Source organism: Tamandua tetradactyla, chromosome 25, assembly GCF_023851605.1.
Source record: "Tamandua tetradactyla isolate mTamTet1 chromosome 25, mTamTet1.pri, whole genome shotgun sequence".
NCBI lineage: Eukaryota > Metazoa > Chordata > Mammalia > Pilosa > Myrmecophagidae > Tamandua > Tamandua tetradactyla.
In genome coordinates, this window is record NC_135351.1 from 24,078,830 (window position 1) to 24,101,899 (window position 23,070).

At 35.8% G+C, this 23,070-nt stretch overlaps 1 protein-coding gene across 7 annotated transcripts in view; it reads left to right on the forward strand.

Annotated features, from left to right (window-relative positions):
* CDKAL1 (CDKAL1 threonylcarbamoyladenosine tRNA methylthiotransferase) overlaps positions 1-23,070 on the forward strand; it is a 689,286-nt gene that overhangs the window by 452,870 nt on the left and 213,346 nt on the right. For all 7 annotated transcript variants that reach the window (XM_077143630.1, XM_077143634.1, XM_077143633.1 and 4 more), the window contains one exon: positions 6,705-6,850. In XM_077143630.1, coding sequence (XP_076999745.1) covers positions 6,705-6,850 — 146 coding nt within the window. The remainder of the gene's footprint in view (positions 1-6,704; positions 6,851-23,070) is intronic.

Genomic DNA, 23,070 nt, shown 5'->3' on the forward strand with positions numbered 1-23,070 from the left:
GCAGAGTTCTCACCTGCCATGCTGGAGACCTGGGTTTGATTCCTGGTGCCTGCCCATGTTAAAAAAAAAAAAAAAGAAAAGAAAAATCTGAGCACAGTGCTTAAGGTAGAATAAGTACCATTCATCACCATCAGTCAAGGCAGTTAGGTGTTTACCTATTTATTAAATGGGGAAGAGATTGTTGTTTTCTTGCTTCCCACTGGTAGGAATCTAGTTTCATACTTAAGAGATAGTTGTTAGCTGCCACACCAAGACAGTCGGGACTAGAACAGTCAAATGACTGTCATTCTGTCTACTGTAGTCTGCCTAAAAATGAAACAAAAGTTCCCTCTAGTAAGCCTCATTTAGATAATTGGACCATAAATAAATGAGAATTAAATATTTTCAAAAAGATCTTTAACATCTGCTTTTACTTTGGATTCCTTTATTACTTATATCATGTCTAAGAGAACCTGATAGAATTGTCTGAGCTGAAAGCGCAATCTAATTGGGCTGCCCTTTTCCTCTCAGATTGATCAGCTATTGATTCGTTTTTTAGAGTTTTGTAGACTTAATCTTTTTTTTTAAATGGAAAAAAGGCAAGTGTAAGTGTGTTATGCATTTGTTTTTGTAAAATGTACTTACTATGCATTATTACATGTGTTTGAATCAACAAATTTTAGGTACATTCTTTATTTTACTTTAAAAATTAATACAGTACAATTGACTGTTTAGTGTGTGTTCAGTTTCATTAATTTTAACTTATGTATAGATTCGTGTAACCACCACACACAATCAGGATGTAATATTTGCTTTTCTACATACTGAGCTGTTTTGATTTCTTGCACTTAGCAGGGCAGAATAGTAATTTAAAAATAAAACAAAAAACTGATAATATAATCAGTTGAAAATAAATATGTGTATGTTTATATAATTACAACTCTCAGTTCTTTGACATTAGTATCAAGTGAAGCAAGATATGTATTTTTATCTTCATAATGTAAATTCTGATTATTGATGCTGACACTATGAAGAAGTTGAAATGGTAAGGGAGCACTGATATCCTTTGCATTTCCATGAAAACTGATTAGAAGAAACATTTTGTCTCAACTTTATTTTAGTGCAAATGCTGAAACAGTTAACTCTGTCCTTTAGAGTGAATTTCCTAGTATAATTGAGTTATAGATCAAATGTAAATTAGAATCTGTTCAAATATCTAATCCTCTCCATTTGGGACATATGGATTGGCAGTTTTCCCTTCTTGTGCTCCCTCATTCACTTTCTGGTACTGTTAATGATAATTTATTATTAGATTGCTAAGAATAAATGTAGGTCCTGGTATTTCACTTAGAGGCTGATTCAATGTCATTAGTGAAATAATGTATAAGATATGAGTCTGGTCTTATTCTATCTTGACTTATGTGACCGTGGAATGTTAAAGATGTCCTGAGAATTAGGGTCTTGTGTAACATAGGCATTACTGTTGTGACCGTTTCCTCTAAGTCTTTGCAGAATTTACTCCAAAATAACAGTGTTGATTAACTGATTGGGCCACTCAATCATTCATTTGTTCAGCTATAACTGAAGTACCTAAGGGCCAGGCATTGAGCAAGGAATGGAGAAGTGAAGATAAATAAGCTGTACCTCATGGAGCTCATGGTAGAGGGAAGGTATGAATATGTCTAATTGCAGGACTGAGTAAGTGCTATTAGATGTCTATATACAGTGTGCCCTGGCACTAATAGCAGAGATACCAACTACCAGAAAAAGAGAGTTAAGAAACATAGTTTCCTTATCATTTATGATCCCCTATTCTTCTCATTTTAAGAGAACCAGTTTTTTTAAAGAAAAAATTATTTTGTATGTGCATTTTGTTGAAATATATTCACATGGCATATATTCTATCCAAAAGAAACAATCGTTGTCTCACAGTAACCTCACTGACTTGTACAGTCATCATCAATCTCAGTTTTAGACAATTTTCATTGCTCCAAAAAGAAAAATGATAGATAAATCCAAACCAAGAAGGAAAACCAAAACTTGTTTAACTCTTACCTCTCTCCCCACAATTATTTACCCCTAGTATATTGTGGTACTAGTGAAGTATTCCTGTTAAATAGAGTCCATAGCATGTAATAGGTAATTTTTCCCATATACCACTCTATTATTAACTCTTTGTACAAATGTTATACCTTTGAAGTAGTTCCTGCAAGAACTTATTTATATTTATAGTGCTAATCGATGAGATGCATGGTTTTAAACAACCCCTTTGAATCATATTTGCCTTCAGTATAGCAGCATTGCTTATAATCCTACCAGTGAACTACCAACACCTCTATCCATTCCCATACATTTAAGTTGAGAACCAGTTTTTTAAAGGTATTTTTTATAATTCCTTTCCTCCCCACCTTTTCGTAAGTTTTATATGGACTAATAAATCTCTAGCAAACTATGCAATTAGACTGTATTTTAAAAGACCATCCTTATGGATGAAAGTTGTTTTATCACCTTAGTCAATCTAACAATATTCAGAACATTTGGAATAGCTTGGCATGACATGATATATTTAGTAAATACCAAATCAATTAAATTTTATTATTTAATAAAAAAAATGCTTGCGTTCTATAACGTGTATGGCTCGTAAAACACCTGCTAAGTGAAAGAAGCCAGTCACAAAAGACCACGTTGTGTATGATTCCATTTATACGAAATATCTAGAATAGGCAAATTTGTTGAGACAGATAGTTAGTGGTTGCTTAGTGTTGGAGTGGGGGTGGGTAGTGGAGAAATGAGGATTGCTAATGGGTTACAGGGTTTCTTTTTGCGGGGTATGAACATGTTCTAATATTAGATTGTGAAGTTGGTTGAACAACCCTGTGAATATGCTAAAAAACATTTAATTGCATACTTTAAATGGAGGAATCATATGGTATGTGAATTATAACTCAGTGAAGCTATGTTAAAATACTTAAAGGTAATGGCACATTCTCTCTGTTTTTTGAAGTATTGTTTTGCTTTATAATTTATCTTAGGTTAACTGAAAACTTTACATAACCAAATAAAGTTTAGCATTTTGAACACAAATAATAATAAAGCTGTAATCTGAGTGGGCATTCTGATTGCTAACTATCAATCTGAATGCAAATATTAATATATTTTATATAGTCACACAGTAAGCTACCTTTGTTAGGCTAGTAGTGTATATCCAAGACCAGAAAAATACAGTGATTAATGTGATGGCTCTAGGGCAATAAAAATGAAAGTAAGCAGTTCTTTTAAAAATGTTCCCAGTCATAGGATTGTTTTTTAAAGTTAGGCAGGTTTTCATTCATTTTTTTTTCTTCCTCGTTACATTTAGGAAAAAAATAAATACAAACACTGACACGATTATTAGTTTGTGCTAGGAGAGTGCCATGTAAAAGCACCAGATAGAGACACTCTTTTGCTGATCTGATTATCCATATTCTAGTCTCCGCATGTAAAATAGTCCACTATGTATGTTTTAAGCAGCCTCAATAAATCAGCTTTTCAATTCTAAATGAACTTCTATTAAAATAGTTACTGTTTCAATGCTAATTGCTACCTGAACTTCTCAAGCATATAAACACACACACGCATTCGCACACTCCACGTGTGCACATGCAGGCCCATTCATGTACCTGTGCCTCTGCTCAGGCTTTCACTCTGAGCTGGGAGGATGTGGTTGCTCATGGGTGCCACTAATCTTTCAGCCACATTTTGACTTCTGGGCTCCTCCTTCCTTTGGTTAATCTAAACTATTCCGCATATCACTTAAAAATTACTTCCGTGAGAAAATGCATTGTGTTTCCAACCTAAAGTTCCAACAGACCTTTAGAAATATTACTGATTGGAAAATTGTCATCCTATCGAGTAACAATTATATATTAAAATCTTTTTGTATGTGTTGATATGATTTAACTTATATCAAGATTTAAATGTTTGGTGATGTGCCTAGAACTATCCTTGCCGTTACTGGGGTACAGAAAGAAGAGTCAATCAAGCACAGCCCCTGCCGTTGTAGAGGTTGTAGTCTTGGTGGGAGGTTTATTAGCATATTGCAAGGTAGAACTGAGAAAAAACACTGCAGTAACAACACAAGGAGCGAGTTAATGAAGAATCATAGAGAAAAGATTATCTATCACACCAGAGAACCTGTAACTATAAGCTGGATTTAATACATGTAAGAAGGAATTTGAAAGGCAGAAAAGAGAGCAAAGAGAGAGTGCTGTGTGAGAAGGAGAGAAGATAAAACAATATAAAAAATATGTACCTTTTCTCTTGGCGGGGTACATTAATCCGTGTTAAATCATCACTCTTCCAGTGGCAGAAACAAAAGACCTTAATTAAGGGGCTAACGTTTTTATTTTGTGTTTTAGTACCTTACATTATAAAGCTGCAAAGTTCTTAGTAGCATAGTATGAAGGTGAAGCTAATTACAGTGGGAAGACTTATCTTGAGAATTAAAGGACAAAACCCACCAGATTTATCCTACATGTTTTCTATTAACATTTTAATTTGTAAATTGCCCTCCTCTAACAGACAATGCTTCATCTAGTGCAGTATCCCATTTACATTAGTAGACCACCCTGAGTGTTAGCAGGAGAAACTGCACTTCCCTTTCTGGTCCAGGGCCATATTTGCTGGTAAGCCTCTTTCAAATTTATCTGAAGCAAGTCAACATAAGCTATCACTGCTACACATAGTAGTTAGGGAACCAGCTCCTTGAAACACTGTCCTATTTAGTGATAGATTCCCAGTTACCACTATGGAATTGTGTTACCGTGAGCTTTGAGTACTCTCTAAACAAGGAGAAGAATATTAGATAATTTATATATTGAATGCTTACTATATAAGCACGTAATAGATTATCTCAGTTTAATCTTACCCAGTAGCCGTATGATGTATTATCGCTATTTTCATTTTACAAATGAGAAAACCAAGGCGTAGGGCTTGAGAGTGATGTTTCATTTCACAAAGAGTACCATGTTTAAGGTGTCATTCTCACCATAATATATCGAAACCCTCTTACAGCTGTGAGTCCTACCCCTTTGAAAAACAAAGATCTTTATTTAATTGTTTTTCTTAAGCTTTTGTGAAATCTTGATTTTCGGGGAGAAAAAGTCTGAAAGGCTTTCCTAGTCAACACCCACCCAGTTTACTGGTAAATGTTGCTCTGCCTTACCTGCTCTTATATCCAGTAGGCTGTTGAGTAAGGATATAAAGAATCTACTGAAAAATAACCATCCGAGAAATGTAAACACTTTTATGAAAGGAATCTTCAGATAATGTGTTATGAGTTATTTTTCTACTTAATAAGAAATTCTTTAATACCAATTCCAGCTTAGTAGTCCGTACCTAACATGATCTATATTTCTACTGATTCCTGTACAGAAGAAATAGATAAAGGATATCTGCGAGTCATATTGTTTTGTGACTTAAGTTTCTTATTCAAAAGGATTTTTTAAAACAATAAGTTGCTACTGCTACTAAGAAGGTGACTGGTTTGAATTAATCTCATTTCTTCTACTGGGCTCTTTGGTAAAAATGCCAATGTTTACAGGCCACGGTGAGAAACTAGAGAGAGGAAGGGCATGGTTGATCCGTATCCATGAGTGACCCCTGCATAACTACGAGGTGGCTGGATAGAATTAGCTGCTGCTTTGACTTCATAAGATCTTTCAAAATATTATTCTAAGGAATGAAATGAGATAGCAGATGTGATAGTGTAGAACTTTTAAAACTAAAAATCACTGGACACATGAAAGTTATTAAAGAGCAGCCCCTTTCTTAACATTTTTACCACGCCTGCCCTCTTTGTTCTCTTTCTCTTAAATTGATGATCTGACATGCGTGCAAGAGGGGAGACGGGCTGCGTCAATCAATTTCTTATTGCATAAAGAGTTACTACCACAACTTTACTTTCATCGCTCTTTTTTTGTACGCCCTTTGTATCCTCGCTGGAATTTTAAAACATTATCTGCTTGAGTAATTTGTTTCACTCATATTTGCTCTCTTTAACTTTGCAAGCTAGATTTTCCTTCATATGCTTCCCTTCTATCTCTTCTTGCAAAATCTGCAACTAACAGGTAAATGTCATTTGACCAATGCCCAACTGGCTGGCCTCAACGCTTTTTGCTTAGTAGATATTTTAAAAATGCATATTCGTTGATTAACTCAAGGAAACCGAAAAAACAATAGCAAGTGTGTTGTAGTTTCCCTTTTCTCCTTCAGTATTAAAAAAAAAAAAAAGTGTTTCCCTACATTTGGAAGTTTTCTCTATTCAAGTGCACAGGGTTATGGGGCTTCAACTGTTTGCCTCAACTATTGCTGTTTCTCCTGCTAATATAACAATGTGGAATATAAAACTTCTTTGAGAAGAGGGAGAAATGGTGTTTATTTTGACGTTTTTTGAAAGTCTTTTTAACTCTTTAGGCATTACGTGAGTTTACCTCTGTTTCGCCACCGAAGAGAGACAGTGAATATTAGGAAATAATTCCTATGTAGAATCTTCTGAAAGTAATATTAAAGTCCCAAATGTCATCAAAGAATTTTGCCTGATCGCATCCACTTTAATAGCCTTGATGATTGGTCTGAGTCTTTGACTCGGTTTGTTTGTTTGTGCTTCTGAGTATTGATCTGAGTGAAATCATTTTGTGATTTATTAGAATGATTAATGTTTTCTCCTTCCTTTCTTTTTTCTTAAGGAAATGGCGAAAATCCTTAATCATCCCAGAGTCTATTCTTTTCTGCATATACCGGTGCAGTCTGCCTCTGACAGTGTGCTCATGGAAATGAAGAGAGAATACTGTGTGGCCGACTTCAAAAGAGTAGTGGATTTTCTGAAAGCAAAGTAAGTCTGTTAGTACTTAACCGAAATAACCTTTTTTTTTTAAAGGCATGTGGCAAAAATGCACTTATTGAAGCCTCACAATTAATGGTACAAGAGGAGAAGGCAAGACTTTTTCGAAGCTTTCAAAGCCTTAACTAGGCACCCTTGATGTGGTTTCTTCTTTCTCCTTGGTTTATATCCACCTTCCATCTGTGCATGGCACACCATTAATTTGTGTAAGATTGCCAGTCTTTCTAAGGTAACTTGAATTGTGATTATTTTGATACCTGACCTAGTAGATGAAGACTACTTTAGCTCTGTTTTGCATAAATCTCCTTTCATGTGGCTTTTTGAAGTTGTGAGCTGGTTTTGACATAGGGGTAGGCCAAATCATATCACTACAAAATAGATATATTTTTATTAAATAGCATTTTTTGAAGAGTATCTGCAATGTCTTTGCTTTTACGCACTAATCCCTGTAGTTTTACTTAATTGTAATTTATAAGAAGACTTTGTGATTCTATTTTTTTTTCAGTGTTCAAATTGTTCTTGACCAAAATTAAGGCATATTTGTACCATCTCAGACATGAACGATAATTTTGTTTCCACAGAAAGCACTTGTAACCTATAATTATGTTCTTCAAAGATCCTCCTCCTCATCACAAAAACAGTGAATGCTTTCTGTGATTATACAAGGCTGGAAATAGAAGTGCTGGCCAAGGTCAGGAGAGCCTTCTCAAGTCTAGGACACTCTTCTCCCTTCTGGGGGATATGTCTTTTATCTTCACATCTTTGAGGCATGGGTCTTCCTATTTTTCATAATTTTTTCTCTGTTTTTCTTAATTAAGATACAACTTTTTATTTCCATCTTGTTTATAATTATGTATCTTCTACCATGTCTAAGTACTACAAGGATGTCATTGTATTATATAGATTGTAAGCAATCATTTTTTCTGCGTTTAATTAGTCACTTATCCTGACTACATATAATTCTTTTAAAATATTTTTCTTCTATTTACTTTCTCCTTCCTTCCTTATCTTTCTTGTATGTGTCCTAATTTTTTTTCACCTTTAGACATTTCTTGATTATCCTAACTACCAGAGATAAAGACATTTAGTGTGCATTCAAATAAATACAGCTAATTGTCCAAATACTCAAATCATTGAATAGAATGTATATTTATTCCAAGGAGTCATAATTATGTACATATAGTTTTCAAAGTAGAAAACAGTATAATGACAGATCTCTGCCAACAAACCTGAAGTCAAAGCCAATGAATAAGGATTTTTTTGTTGTTGTTGGGTGTCTTTTTTTGACATTTATTCCCTTCCTTGCATTTATTCTTGTTTATTTTAGGTAAATTTGTCTCACATGAGAGAGTCCTTTTGGGCACGCTAACACTGGTGAATAAAATGCTTTCAAAATTGCAAATAAATTGTTGCACCTGTGAAATTTCTTGCCTCCTGCTTATTAAGGCAGTCGCAAATAATGTGCACAATTCATTCGTGTTGCACAATATTTGGCCAAGTGTAGACTTGCATCCTGTTGTGTAGGACTACTAGAACTCTTTCTAAATACTTCGTTGCAATAATGTGATTAAAATAGATGAAGGAATCAACACCTCTCTTTTCCCTCAATTTGAATGGGTGCTAACTCACTTATTTGGAGAATTACTATGGCTACTTAACTCGGTAACAATTTTCCGACAAATTCCAGCCTTTTATGTTGCTCTGAAGATGGACCTGTTAAATCTGTTGCATCTTGATCAGTTTTAACAACACCCATGGCCTATATAGAGATCAAAAGATGATCACATTCAAGTTCTTGGGAAATGGGTCTCTTGCGTTTATTCATGAGCTAAGATCAGTGTCCTTCCTTTGGATTCTTACTTACACTGAGATATCTTTATAACTTCCCTAGAACCATTCCAGTAAGCTGGAGGGCCTCAGAACCAAGTATTTTACCCAGGGAGCTCCAATATTTCCTATACCAGAAATAATGGAGATCCTCGGAGGCAGTATTGAAGATAACTGGAGAAGATACCATTCCATATCCTTCCATCCACAATTTCAGTTTCAAGCTCCATGAATCTCTGGAAGCCTAGAGTATAAGTCTGGCTAGTTAGCATCTCCAGGAGGGTTCTAGAATTAACTATGAGTTGTATATATGCAGTGAGGCTTTAGCTACTGTGGTATATAATTTCACACTTAGATTATAACTAAGACATATCTCAAAGCAATCAATCAATATGATATACCTGATATATATATATAGCAGATATCTGTGAGAAAATTTCAGGTACCCTATTTAAAAAAGAAGAAATCAGGGCGGGCCATGGTGGCTTAGCAGACAGAGTTCTCGCCTGCCTTGCTGGAGACCTGGGTTCAATTCCCAGTGCCTGCCCATGCAAAAAAAAAAAAAAAGAAGAAATCAAATTATCACTGCTAATAAAGTGACCTTGCATAGTGTCTTAGTTTCTTTCCTAGTACTGCTATAACACAGTACCATAAACTGGGTGGCTTAAAATGGCAGAAATGGATCATCTCACAGTTGTATAGGTTGGCGGTCCTCAGTCAAGGTGTCAGCAGAGCCTCCCTCCCTCTGAACCTGTAGGGGAGAATCCTTTTCTGTGTCCACCTAGTTTTGGTGGTTTGCCAGCAGTCCTGGGCATTTTTTGGCTTCTAGCTGCAGTACTTTATTATCTGTTTCCATCATCTCATAGCCATCTCCTTCATCTTTGTGTCTAAATTTCCCACTTCTCATAAGAACACCACTTATGTTGGATTAGGGGCAGTTCGAACTCCTCTTCACTAATCACATCTTCAAAGACTATTTTCAAATAAGTTCACTTTCACATTCATGGAACCAGTAGTTAGGACTTGAACACAAATTGAGGGACACATAGCTTTAGATAATTCATTGGAATAATAGAAGTATGTATTTCATCCAGGCTGCCTGTGGCTTGTGAAGAATAGTACATTTGCACTAGCCTGAGGACAGTCATCCAGCTTTGCCCTTTGTTGAAAAAGGGGTCTTCCTACCCTCTTAGCCACATCCCAGGGAATGATTTTCAACTATGATAGACATATGGAATTGAAGAAAAATTCTAAGCAGAATGTCTACTCTTATTTTTCCATTTAAAAGCTAGCATGGCTTTATGCCAAATAGATTTGTGCTTAATTTGGAAATACCAAAGTTTCAGGGGTTTCTGTAGAACCAGTTGTCTGGATAACTGATCCAGCATACAATTGTTTTTTTTTCCCCCAGTGTTTATTAAAATTCGGTACATATTTTCATTCATAGAAAGAAGACCTATCATTAACATGTTGCCCAGTTTTGTGCCTAATACTCGTGCATAAAATGCATTTGACTTAAAATGGTGTATTTATATTTTCTTCTTATTTCTATTTGCTTTTTAAACCCTGGATAAATGTGGCCCTTGTCATTCTCATCTTGTTTCCTCTGAAACCTTTGAAGCCTTTTTTCTAATGAGCCTTTAACAAACAAGGATCTCTTTGTTTCTCCCACCCTAACAGTGTGAAGCTTCTCAAATATTCATATTACAAATTAGGGACAAGGCATTTACTAATCTATTTCCCCCCAAAAAGCCAATGCTTAAAACAACTCACAGCATTTGAGACTGAAATTCAAACTGGGAGTTCACCTGAAGCTGCAGGCTTTTAAACTGACCAATTCACTGATATTTGTTGTACCATGTTTCTCAAACATGAAGGTGAAATCTTTTAAATTAATTTTCTTTACGGTCGAAATTAGCCCGTGTTTTAGCTGGAAGCAATATAAGTTTACATATGAGCCAACTTGACGCTGATTCATTATTCTCTTCAGTTGTTTCAAAGTTGGCAGCTGTTATCATAACAGCAGCTGGATTGAAGATAACTTAGTAGTGCTGGCGCATGTTGAAGCATATGGGAATTTATTAAATCATGCAACCTTTGCAAAAAAGTCTGAATTACTTAATATACTAATTTAAAACAGCTGGTCTTGAACAGACAATCATCTATGAGTTATTATTTTATTCAAATGTATTAATGAAGTTGAAAATTAACTAAGTAATCTGACATTTTTATTTAAATGGATAAGATGAGTTCTTGAAATATATAATGGGATTTGTATGGATATGGAAGAAAGCATCATACAGTGCAGCAAGAAGTATATAGTTCTGGTTTAGGCAGAAATTATGTTTTTATACTTTTGGTATAAACTCTTTCATTCTCATCAATTGTCACTTAACTTGTTTCTCTCCTATCTTTTAAACATATCAGTGGGATAAAAGGATGTGTAAAGCTTCAAGCACTCATTTTTGTTTTTCATGTAGTTTTGAGAGAGTTACTTTCTAGTACAGGATTTTTCACTTTGATATGTTGGGGTAATATAGTTAGGGTTCCCGGGGCCTCGGGGCCTTGGACGTGGACTTTAAATGGGCCCTGTCATTTGAGCAGCATGGAATTTACATGATCATGCCACAACATAAACCAAAAATTGACATTATTTTTTAGAAATGACAATACGCAGGATTCTTTCTTCAAGCGTGTGTTCTAATGCTAAGAGTCTGAGTCTTCAAATTTACATATTAAAGTGTGAAAGAATAAAGAATGTCCTACTGATAGATTTATTTTTTTTAATGATGCACTGTATAAATTAAAATTCCAAATTATTTTCTTGGATTTCCAGTGGTTTTTTGGTTTATGTTAATAGACCTTAAATTGGAGAAATTGGGTCCATCTCACACACTCAGTAAATACATTCTGAATGAATTAATGAACAGGTATTTTTTGACCTGCAAGTTGTACAGCTCTAAAGTTGCATCTTATAGTAGCATCTTTTTGTTGATTTTTAATCCCATGACATTATCCATCTCTCAGAATATACCATTATAGTTCTTCAATGTACTGTATACTTATGGGTTAATTTGTCTTGTTGCTTATAGAATATTAAACCTTAGCACTATGTTATCGTTCTTATCCTCCTGAGATTACTATCCCCAGAGATTACCCAGTAAAATGTCACAGGCAATAACTAATGAGCACTCAAGGGCAAAGGAGACTTTTTTTTGGGGGGGTGGGTAACAAAGTGGAAGTGGCATCCATGCAGTGAAAGTTCTGTCCCCTCATCTCTTCCCTGTTTACTCATCAGTGGAGGAACACATGGGCACGAAGCCAAGATCACTTTGGCAGGGTGATTTCTATAAATGAGCCATCGAGTTATCTCATATGATCCAACCTATGTTATGACCTCCTTCCCAAGTCTATCTGCAAAAAATGATGTTAACTCATTAATATCATGAGTTATTTTTTCCCTATCATTAGTCCTAGTAATTCATGTGTTCTCACTGGAGTGCTTTCTGATAAAAGACAAATAATGTTAAATTTATATTTTATTCTGTTTTCTCTATCTAGTTTTATTCCTAGTGGCTTGGAAATATAAATAGCAAAAGTTGTCAGAATAGAAATAAAGACATGGCAAAAAAGAGAGAAAGATTTAGTAAGGATTGGATAATTAATTTTTCTTCCAGATGTATTCCCAGATGTGTTTTTGCTCACCTCCAAAATTATTTAGGCAAAATACTTCCCTCAAAGATGTTTTCCGTCTTTGTTTCATTATACCTAGTTTCTTTAAGTTATTTTTGATGTCTCTAAGGTTTTGTTCATTATGTTATCTTTTGAAAATTTTTTCCTGAAGTAGTGAAATTCTGTTCTTTTCCCATCTCCCCATTGGTACTTCCAGAACTTTTCAAAGAATAAATATATATCATTGAAACAGTTATATAATAGAAAAGCATATTTACTTTTTTTCTTTTTCAACATAGTATAATATTTGGAAGATCATATGCTAAATAGATTTTAACAGTATATCCTAAATAAAATATTATTTTGAGACTACCTCAAATTGATTCATTGGTTTGAAGACAGTTATATTTTCTATTGATTTCTATTCCATTTTCCTTCTAGCTTAGTCAGAGAGGAGTCATATCATTCCTAATTTTCCTTCCATTTCTTTTCCATCCTTTATATTATGAATAACACAGTCATTCAGAAATCAAGATGCTATGTTCCCTTAATTCTTTCTACATTTTCCTACGTCGATGTTGTGTTGTAAACATAAAAGTTAGTTCAAGTTATCCTTGAAGTAATACACTAATATTATCTTTTTCCTTTCATTGAAAGAGTGCTTTATGTATTTCACAGGGCTTACATATTATCCTATGATATTCTCACAGAAGTCTAACCAAATAGGTAAGGGAGGCATTTTCCTTTTTTTTAGCATGGACAGGCTCTGGAAAAAGGAAGGCATTTTTAATCTGAACTTTATAAAATGAACATCAGGGTTCAGAATGAGCAAAAAAGACTTGTCAGAAGTCCACCTTTGCATTAATGCATAATAGGACTGGCATCTTAGTTTTTGCTGTGTAGCCATCTTCTTATGAATTCCAATAACACATTAATTAAATGATTCATTTTTTCATTCATCAGTTTTATGCCTCACACCATAATAAATGCAACAATAAAAATACCAGTAATAATCCTAATATATATATACATATTTTTTATTAGTATTATTATTTTAATTCTCTTCTCTATATTAACATTCTATATCTTTTTCTGCTGTTTTGCTAGTTCTTTTCCTAAATCGATGCAAATGTACTAAGAAATGATGATCATACATCTATGTGATGATACTAAGAATTACTGAGTGCATGTGTAGAATGGAATGGTTTCTAAATGTTGTGTTAATTTCTTTTTTTTTTGATTAATAAAAAATTTAAAAAACTAATAAAACTAATTAGGGCTAACTAATAAATAAAAATAACAAAAAACAAAAAGGGAAAGAAATCACAGCTGATGGCTAATATTTTTGAGTGTTTAATTTTGTGATAGAGAAAAACGTAGAGTCAACCGGTTTTGAGGAGATAACAGTTACAGACGGTGCCTAGAAAGGAGGACAAGGAAGTCATGCAGGGATATCAAGGATGACTCTTTGGTATCTTATTTCAAGTAAGATGTGGTAAAAGGTGATATCATTAACCAAGGGAGGAGAACTAGAAGAAGGAGAGAGATTTGGGTGGAGAAGACAATGAGTTTGGTTTGGGGCATATTGAATTTGAAATGCTTGGGTGTAAAATCCAGGGGAGCACCCCAGTAGGTTTTAGGAAATATGGGTCAGGAGGTGAGGGAGAAAGATAGGGATGTAGAGATAAATGCTTGCCAGCAATCAGCGACCATCTGACAGCTATAACTATGGGTGATGAGATCATTCAGAAGAAAGAAAATGGAAGGCTACAAACAAAAGTCTGGGGAACACCAATATTTAAATGACAGAAAAGGAAAAATGATACTGTGACAGAAGTTGAAAAGACAGTGTAGGAAGAGACTCAGGTGGAAATAATATGAAAGCCAAGGTGTAATGTAGTTTTTAAGAAAAGGAAAAATTGAAGGGTCAAATGTCAATGAGAAATGCATGTTATAGATATGCACTAGACTAATGTTTCGGGAAATATGAAAATATTAGGTATTGCCAGATTTCTTTTTTTAACGTTTTTTATTGTGAAATAAAAAAATATATTAAAAAATTTCAAAGTGCATCTTAAGTAGTTATAGACAAAATTTCAAAGTTTGGTATGGGTTACAGTTCTTCAATTTCAGGTTTTTCCTTCTAGCTCCTCCAAGGCACTGGAGATTAAAAGAAATATCAGCAGTCATACTCATTTGTTAAATCCTGTCTTTTCTGTGATAACTCCTCCTTCTCCTTTGATCTTTCACTCAGTCTTTAGGGATATTAGGCTGTGCCCTTTCTAACTTTTTCATGTTGAAGGGGTTGTCAGCAATATATGATAGGGGATGGAGCTAGTTGATGTTCTGGAGAGGCTGGCCCCTGTAAGTTTCAGGACTTATTTGGCCTAGGAACCATCTGGAGGTTATAGGTTTCTGGAAAGTAAACTTAACGAGTGAAACTTTTGTAAGATCTCAAATAGAACCCTAGGTGTTCTTAGGGTTGACAGGAAAGATGTTGGTTGGGATTTGGCAAACCACAGCAGTTAGCAATGTCTAGGTGAAGGTCATAAAAGAGTAGCCTCCAGAATAGCCTCTCAATTCTATTTAAACTCTCTTAGCCATTGATGCCTTATTTTATACATTTCTTTCCCCTTTTTAGTCAGGAAAGCATTGTTGTTGCCACGGGCCAGGGCCAGGCTTTTCCTGGGAGTCATGTCCCATGTCATTAGGGAGACTTTCAGTCCTGGTTGTCATATTCAGTGTAGGGGAAAGAGAGAGAGAGAAAGAGGTTTTCTGGAAGTAACTCTTAGGCTTAATTATAGTTAGGCTTAACTTCTGCACTGCAGAAATACATTTTATAAGAGCAAGCCTCAAGATCAAAGGCATGGCCTATTGACTTGGGAGTCCTTAATGTTTGAGGCAGTATCTAGGGTTTCCATGGTGCTAAAATTTAATAGTTCCATATTTTTTCTCCAGTCCCTCAAGAGACTTTGCCAATATTTTTAAATTATCTGCCCAACATACTCTGTGGTGTATCCGGGTATTACATTAGGCTCTACAGATTTACAAGCCCTCGTTCCCATTCTGGGCTCCATGTATTTGGGTTATTTAAATGAGCTATCCAGACAGGTAGATTAGGTGCCACAGAAAAGTTAGGTTTTGGGCAAAATAAACCTCTCTTCCTTTAGTCTCATACAGCATGTGAAGCTTTATAATGCAGACAATATCATCCTTTGCCCTATATTCTGATTTACTTTAGTCTCAACCAGATTGGCTTCATCCTTATATCTAATTGAAGCCTGATCTCTTTTTCAGTTTCTTTAACATTTGCTGTATATAGCAATGCTGTCTTTCAGAGCTGCAGAACTCCAACTCTGAGTCTAAGATGCCACACAGGTACCCAAAATTGCAGGGAAATACCAGGTTATACACATATAGCACAGCATCTCAGAATCTAGAAAAACACTTACAACTCCAGACTAAATATGATGGCTATAAGTATTTTCTAAGCGACTGTACAGTGTTTGTCCTTTTGTTTCTGGCTTATTTTATACAACAAAATGTCCCCAGGGTTCATTCACTTCATTGTATGCCTCATGACTTCATTCCTTTCTCCAGCCACATAATATTCCATTATATGTATACACTGCAGTTTGCCTTTCTGCTTTTCAGTGTACCCTTCCGCCACCTCCATCCGTTGGGCATCATGGACAATGTCCAAAATAAACAACCATGACTTAAAGTATCCTCACTTAGTTGTACAATCATCAATACCCTCAATTTTAGACAGTTTTCATTAATCCAAAGAGAAAAATAACAGATAAACATACCCTCACCAAAATAGCAAATCTAAACCTCCCTTTAACTCTTGTCCCCCCCACCCCCAAGTATTTACCCCTGGTATTCCTGTGTTACTGCTGAGGTCTACCTGTTAACTATAGACCATAATATGCAACAGTTTTCCCCCTGTATGCCTCTATTATTGACATCAGATTTTTCCCCAAATACTACAAACATTCAAAAGATACTGAGATGTACTAATGTCTACATTCAGTACAAATCTTGATGGTCCTTTGTTGGCTGCTACATTCAGTTCCTAGCACAATTTGTCCTCCTTACCCAGTATTTCTACACAATTTACATGGAATAAGGGGCACCAGAGCACAAAGCAGGGATAATATATATTTGTTGAATAAGCACACTTACACGGAGCCAGTAAGATTAAGGCCAGAGTAGTATTTCTCAGTCTGTTTTAATTAACTTTCTCTTCTCATAAATAGGAATATGCCCCGCTCCTGGAAGAAAATTTGATATATTCCCTTTGTGGACATTGTACCTTGCCTGCTTAGAGATTCCATGTTCTGTGAATCCCTGCTGGCTATTAGCTAATAATAATTATTAGGCACCATTTATTGAACATATAAGTTGCAAGCAGCGTGCCAAGTGCTTTTCATGGATTAACTCATTTAATTCTTAAGTGGCACACTTTAGATTAGGAAATATCATCCCTACTTTACAGATGAGGAATTAAAGCACGTAGAGGTAAAGTGACTTGTCCAAACTCACAGTGCTAATAATTGGCTAAATTTAGATTCAGGCTCCAGCTGGTGAGCCTCCAGCCCTTATTCACTGTTATAATGGCATCTAGCCTTTCCAAACAGGATGATTTTTTGTAACAATAGTAATGATTTTTTTCTAATTAAAAATTGTACTGTGCTATTAAATAGAAAATTTTCAATGAGACATACCTTTTCCTAGAGATATAATACATCTTTCTGTAGTCAGTGGTGCCTACTTACTTTCACTGTTTATGCAGGTGGAAATCATTGATTGAGGGGGATAATAAAGAAGCTGAGTTTGTGATCACAGGAAGAAAAAATACAAATAGAAGTAATGAGAGTTTAATCCGTAGCAATGTCTTTAATCATACTACAGAGTTTCTAGTGAAGTGTGTACATAAGTACACATTTAAAAATGAAATACTGGACCGTTGGTGGTTATATGTTGTAGGCTACATAATTTCCTGTGTTTCAAAAACTGTTGAAGTCCTCATTTCTACCTCCTACTTAGCCTTCTTCCCTCGATTTAAGTGTATGAAATACCCAGCTCAAACTCCTGCCTATAAACAGTCTCAAGTCCTCACGACTGTTCGATTTCATCACTCGCTGCAGATGCACGGAGGGAGAGGTGGATATTGGTCACTGTCGCCTCTCCATAGTCATCGTCATCCCTCTCAGCACACATTGACTGAATCCTTTGCATGGTCTTCTCTACGACCTTATGTTCTTAGCAAAAATCAGGAAGGAATGAGGGAGCATGCCCCATGGTCTCCCAGACTGTGCGATGATATCTGAAAGTTATCAGACTATAACCAAATCAGCAACGAGCAATGGAAAAAGACTGGTTAATGTAACTCATAATTGTTTTTAAGAATGAATCTCAGAATATTAAGATCTGACCAATTTCAATTCCTGAAGACCCAGAATCATTGAATTAACATTAGTTTCAAAGGGTCCTAAGGCATATAGTTATTCAACTATTATTTATTGGTTTCAAACAACATAACCAGATACTTGTGAGGTGTAGAATTTTAAGATATTAGTAAAATTTGATAATGTTACTCTAGGAACGCACTTCCTAGAGCTAGGTGGTAGGGCTGTGCCTGTCAGGGATGCTGAATAGAGCTTTCCTCTCTTTGTCTAAGATGGCTACTTGAGCTCTAGTCATCAAACCTGATTCCAGCCATGGGAAGGTGGAGGGCAAAGAAGGGTGTCATTTTGCTTGTATCCAGTTGGTTAGACTGTAATCACGTTAATAGTACTTAGCTGTAAGAAAGGCTGAAAAATGAAGTCTTTGGTCTTGTACCCATTGAAAAATCAAGTGCTCTGTTGAAAAGAATCAGGGAGATGGATAGTGGGAAATAACTAGCAATCTGCCATAATCTCTGCAAGGCCACTCTGTTCTTCCTGTGTATAGAACTTATCCTTTGCCAAAGAGAGATAACCTCTGTCCTTTCTTGTTACCCTCTCCTGTTTTAAGTTCATGATCTCTGAGTGATGTTCTGTCCTTTTCAGGAAGTCCACATATGATTTTCTGTGGACTGATGGCTATAACCTTAAAGTCATATTATCTGCTCCCAATATTCCTAATATAAAATGAAGTAGAAAACATACCTATAGGTATGCCTAAGGGTTCCTTCTGGAGGACCTCTTTTGTTGCTCAGATGTGGCCTCACTTTCTCTAAGTCCAACTCTGCAAGTGAAATCATTGCCCTCCCCCCTACATGGGACATGTCATGTAGGGGTGAAAGTCTCCCTGGCTGCATGGGAGATGACTCCCAGGAATGAGTCTGGCCCTGACACCGTGGGATCAACAAGTTTATCCTGACCAAAAAGGGGAAAAGAAGTGTAACTAATAAAGTATCAGTGGCTGAGAGAGTTCAAATAGAGTTGAGAGACTACTCTGAAGGTCTCTTTTATACCAGCTTCAGTTAGACATTGCTATCTATCATAACTTGCTAAACCCCAACCAAAACCATTCCATCCAAGGGGGAATATGTAAGATTCTACAAAGGTTCCATGCACTAGGATAACTTTCCAGAAACCTGTAACCTCCAGATGGTTCCCTGGACCAGATAAATCCTGAAACCTAGAGGGCTCAGCCTCTCCAGAACATCAGTTAGTTCCATCTCCCTACCCTGTATTATTGATAGCCCCTTCTAACATGTAAAAGTCAGAATAGGCATAACCCAGATACCCCTAAAGACTGGGATAAAAATATCAAAGTTGATGGTGGAGTTATACAGAGAAGGTAGGGTTTAACAAACAAATATGATTGCTGAATCATTGAATTGATACTTCTTTTAGTCTCCACTATCTTAGAGCAACTAAAGTAAAAACCTAAAATTGTAGAATCGTAACCCATACAAACTCTGAAATCTGTTCTACAAGTAATTGTTGTACTGTACTTTGAAATTTATTGCTTTTTTGTACATGTATTATTTTCACAAAAAAGGGGAAAAAAAGTTGAATGTGATGATAAAAAAATATTCCTTCTAGCCACCTATGTTCTGGAGAAGCTAGAAGGAAAAACCTGAAATTATGGTATGGTAGCCCATGACAAACTCTGGGATCTGTCCTGTAATTACTTGTTGAAGAATGCTTTCAAAACTATTGCTTTTTCTTTCTTTGCTTTGTATATTTGTTATTTTATACAATAAAAAAAGTTTAAAAAAAGTTATGAAAATGAAGTAGAAATAAGATATGTATAATTTTCTAAACTCCCACTTGAAAAGTGGGAAATACACACGTGCTGGTTTGAAATGATGTTTGTACCCTAGAAAAGCCATGTTTTAATCATAATCCATTTTGTAAAGACAGCTGTATGTTTGAAACTGTAATTAGATCATCTCCCTGGAGATGTGGTTTAATCAAGAGTGGTTGTTAAGCTAGATTAGGTGGAGGCATGTCTCCACCCATTTGGGTGAGTCTTGATTAGTTTCTGAAGTCCTATAAAAGAGGAAACATTTTGGAGAATGAGGGAAATTCTGAGAGAGCAGAGATCGATGCAGCCACAAGAAGCAGAGTCCACCAGCCAGCAACCTTTGGAGATGAAGGAGGATAATGCCTCCTGGGTAACTTCATGAAACAGGAGGCCAGGAGAAGAAGCTAGCAGATGGCGCTGTGTTCACCGTGTGCCCTTCCAGATGAGAGAGGAACCCTGATTGTGTTCACCATGTGCCTTTCCACATGAGAGAGAAACTCTGACTGTGTTCACCATGTGCCTTTCCACTTGAGAGAGAAACCCTGAACTTCATCAGCCTTCTTGAACCAAGGTATCTTTCCCTGGATGCCTTAGATTGGACATTTCTATAGACTTGTTTTAATTGGGTCATTTTCTTGGCCTTTGAACTGTAAACTAGCAACTTATTAAATTCCCCTTTTTAAAAGCCATTCTGTTCCTGGTATATTGCGTTCCGGCAGCTAGCAAACTAGAACAATGCATCCGCTGCTACTCTGAGGGAAATATCAAATCCTGCTTGGTAAGGAACACAAAGACTTCCTGCCCTCAGACTGGAGGATGTTCTTAGTTAACCCATCTGGTTAAACCCTTGTTGTCCTCTATAGGAGAGACTCCCCAACTGATTATCTTCCTCTGTTCCTGTCTTCCATGGCCATATCTGGAGTCAGAATTAGGGATTATGTTCTTCTGGGTGGGTTTTAATACTTCTATTCCTTCTTCCTGGTGGTGCTGCTGATTTGCAGCCTGGAAATTGCTGCAGGCTATCCAGGCCATGCTAGTGCATCTTTGGCAAACCAGTTCCCTCAAAAACCTAGGACACCTCTTGTCTGTTTGTTTCTAATCAGTTCCATGAGCAAGGCTAGCCAGAGATCTTGTTTGGATAGAGTTTTGAATCTGATGCTGTTTTATACTTTTTGACCTCTGTACTGTACATCTTTTCCCCCTCTAGATTTAGGAATGACTTCCTTGGGCCACCTGAAGCACCCTTAATATCATCCCTCTGGGAAACTGAGCCTATCTATGATGCAGCACAAATTCTATCCTCTAGACATCTGAGGTATTGTAGCCAAGGCTTGTAATTGCTTGGCTTGGCTTTTTCAACCTGTAACCTCAAAAGCAGGGAATTGTCAGTCAAACGAGTTTGCAATTTATAAGCAGAGAAAGGTCTTCTTTGCAAAATACTGTGTCCTTAAATCTTTGCTTGCACCCGATTAGCCCTAGTCTGAGTTCTTTGTTACTAAGAGCAATAAAAAGGAGCCAGCTAATATTTAACCTTTTGAATATTTTCTAAGACTTCTTAGAAATTTAGCACAGGCCTGTCTTAAAAAGTTCAGCAGGTGACAGTTTGACGAATATTTAGCCACCACATAACATCAGTTAGATTTTCAGCCTGTAATAGGAATCCTTCCACCTGCTGTCCAATTAAGCTAAGGCCACATTTTTAGTTGCTATTATATCTAATATACTACTTGAGTTAGGATTGGTTTTGGCTGTGAATGACAGAAAACATAAAATAATAATGTCAAACAAGATAGATAGATACTGTTATCTCAGATTAAAAAAATACAGGAGGTAGCCAGCTTGTGCTGGTAGACTGCTCCATGGCATCGGGGACCCAGGATCTTTCTATCCTGTTACTTGGCTATCCTTGGCAGAGTTTGTATCTCATGGTCCATCATGGCTGCTTAGACTGCAAACATGAAATCTGCATTCCAGTCTGCAAGAAGAAGGAAGAATTGAAGGAAGTGTATAGTCTCCCTCACCTTTAATGTTGCTTTCTTGGAAATTGTACATAATATTTCCACTTATATCTCATTGATTAGAACATGTCCATGCCTAGCTGCCAAGGAATCTGTAAAGTGTAGCATTGCTTCTCGGCTAGCTAAAAATCTATGTCTATGCAAGATGGAGAGAACGGATATAGAGAGACTATTAATAATCTCTGCCACAAAATGCATTTTTAAAAAATTCACGCTATATAGCTTTGATAACTGTCCCTAAAAATAATTAAATTTGCAATCTTGTACTTTTAAGCGTCTAATTATTTTCTTTTGGGTGTCATGCCTGGTTTTGCATAGGAAACGGTTGAGATTTTTTGTTGTCATTGGGGTAGTCGTTTCATGTTTTTAAAAATGTGTATCAGTGAAACAACTTGATAAACTAAACACAGATTTGACAGATTACCAGTTGTCTAGATAAGTGCAATACATAAAAAAATTTAGCTACTAGATATAATTTGAGTTTTTTTCTTCCTTTTCCCCCCCTTTATAATATCAAGCAGGAATTAGTGTCATCTCAACTTCCTTTTGCCCAAGATTTTCTTTTTGTATATACAACAACTGCCTCAACCTCACAGTGAATCCTTTGTCGCAGCTGTATAGCGTCTAGGGCATATACCTTCCACCTCTGTTTTCCATCGCACTAAACTAGCAAGTAGATGTAAAGCCTCATATATTTCTTCCACCTCCACTTCAGGATGCCCAGAACAGTACACTTGGCATGCCACTAGAATCAGTAAATGGTTTCATGTTAAAAGAGAAGAAATGGAGAGGGGAAAAGCACGTTTTTCTCTTATTTGTCTGGACGAGCTTGTTTGCAACCCAGTGTTTCCTTTAATTTGCATGTGGTTTCTTGTATGACTTGCTTTTGCTTTTACTGATTTATGGTATCTTAGATTCTTAAATTTTCTCTTTAAAACCCTTTTAATCTATTTTGATCATGACAATGTGGTTTCTCATTAGTAGTCTTAAAAAGTAAACAGATTTCTTTTCCCTTAATTATTATTTAGAGCAAATTGTTTTTAGTCTAATCATGTAAATAAGACCAAACATCAAATTCCTTTTAGAAAATACTGTTTTAATTCAACTTTCTGGTAATGACTACTTTTCCTATGCTTTTTCCTCAGTTTTTGTGATTTAATCTTTTAACTGTAATATTGGCAAAATGCGTATTTTTCCTTTTGAGTTTTTTTCCCTTTGGAAAAATTAATTTCATTGTCCAATTCTATTCTTTTATCAGCACTTCTGCTAATTGGGTTTTATTCTTTTTTTCTCTTTTTAAAATAACTTGTACTTCTAAGAAATCATGATATAATTAAATTTTAAAGAGTATTTTGCTACTTATAATAACTCAGATTTTTATCTTGGAATCTTTTATAGTTTAATCCTCTAAAATTCACTTATAATGATAAAAGAAACTAATTTTGCTAA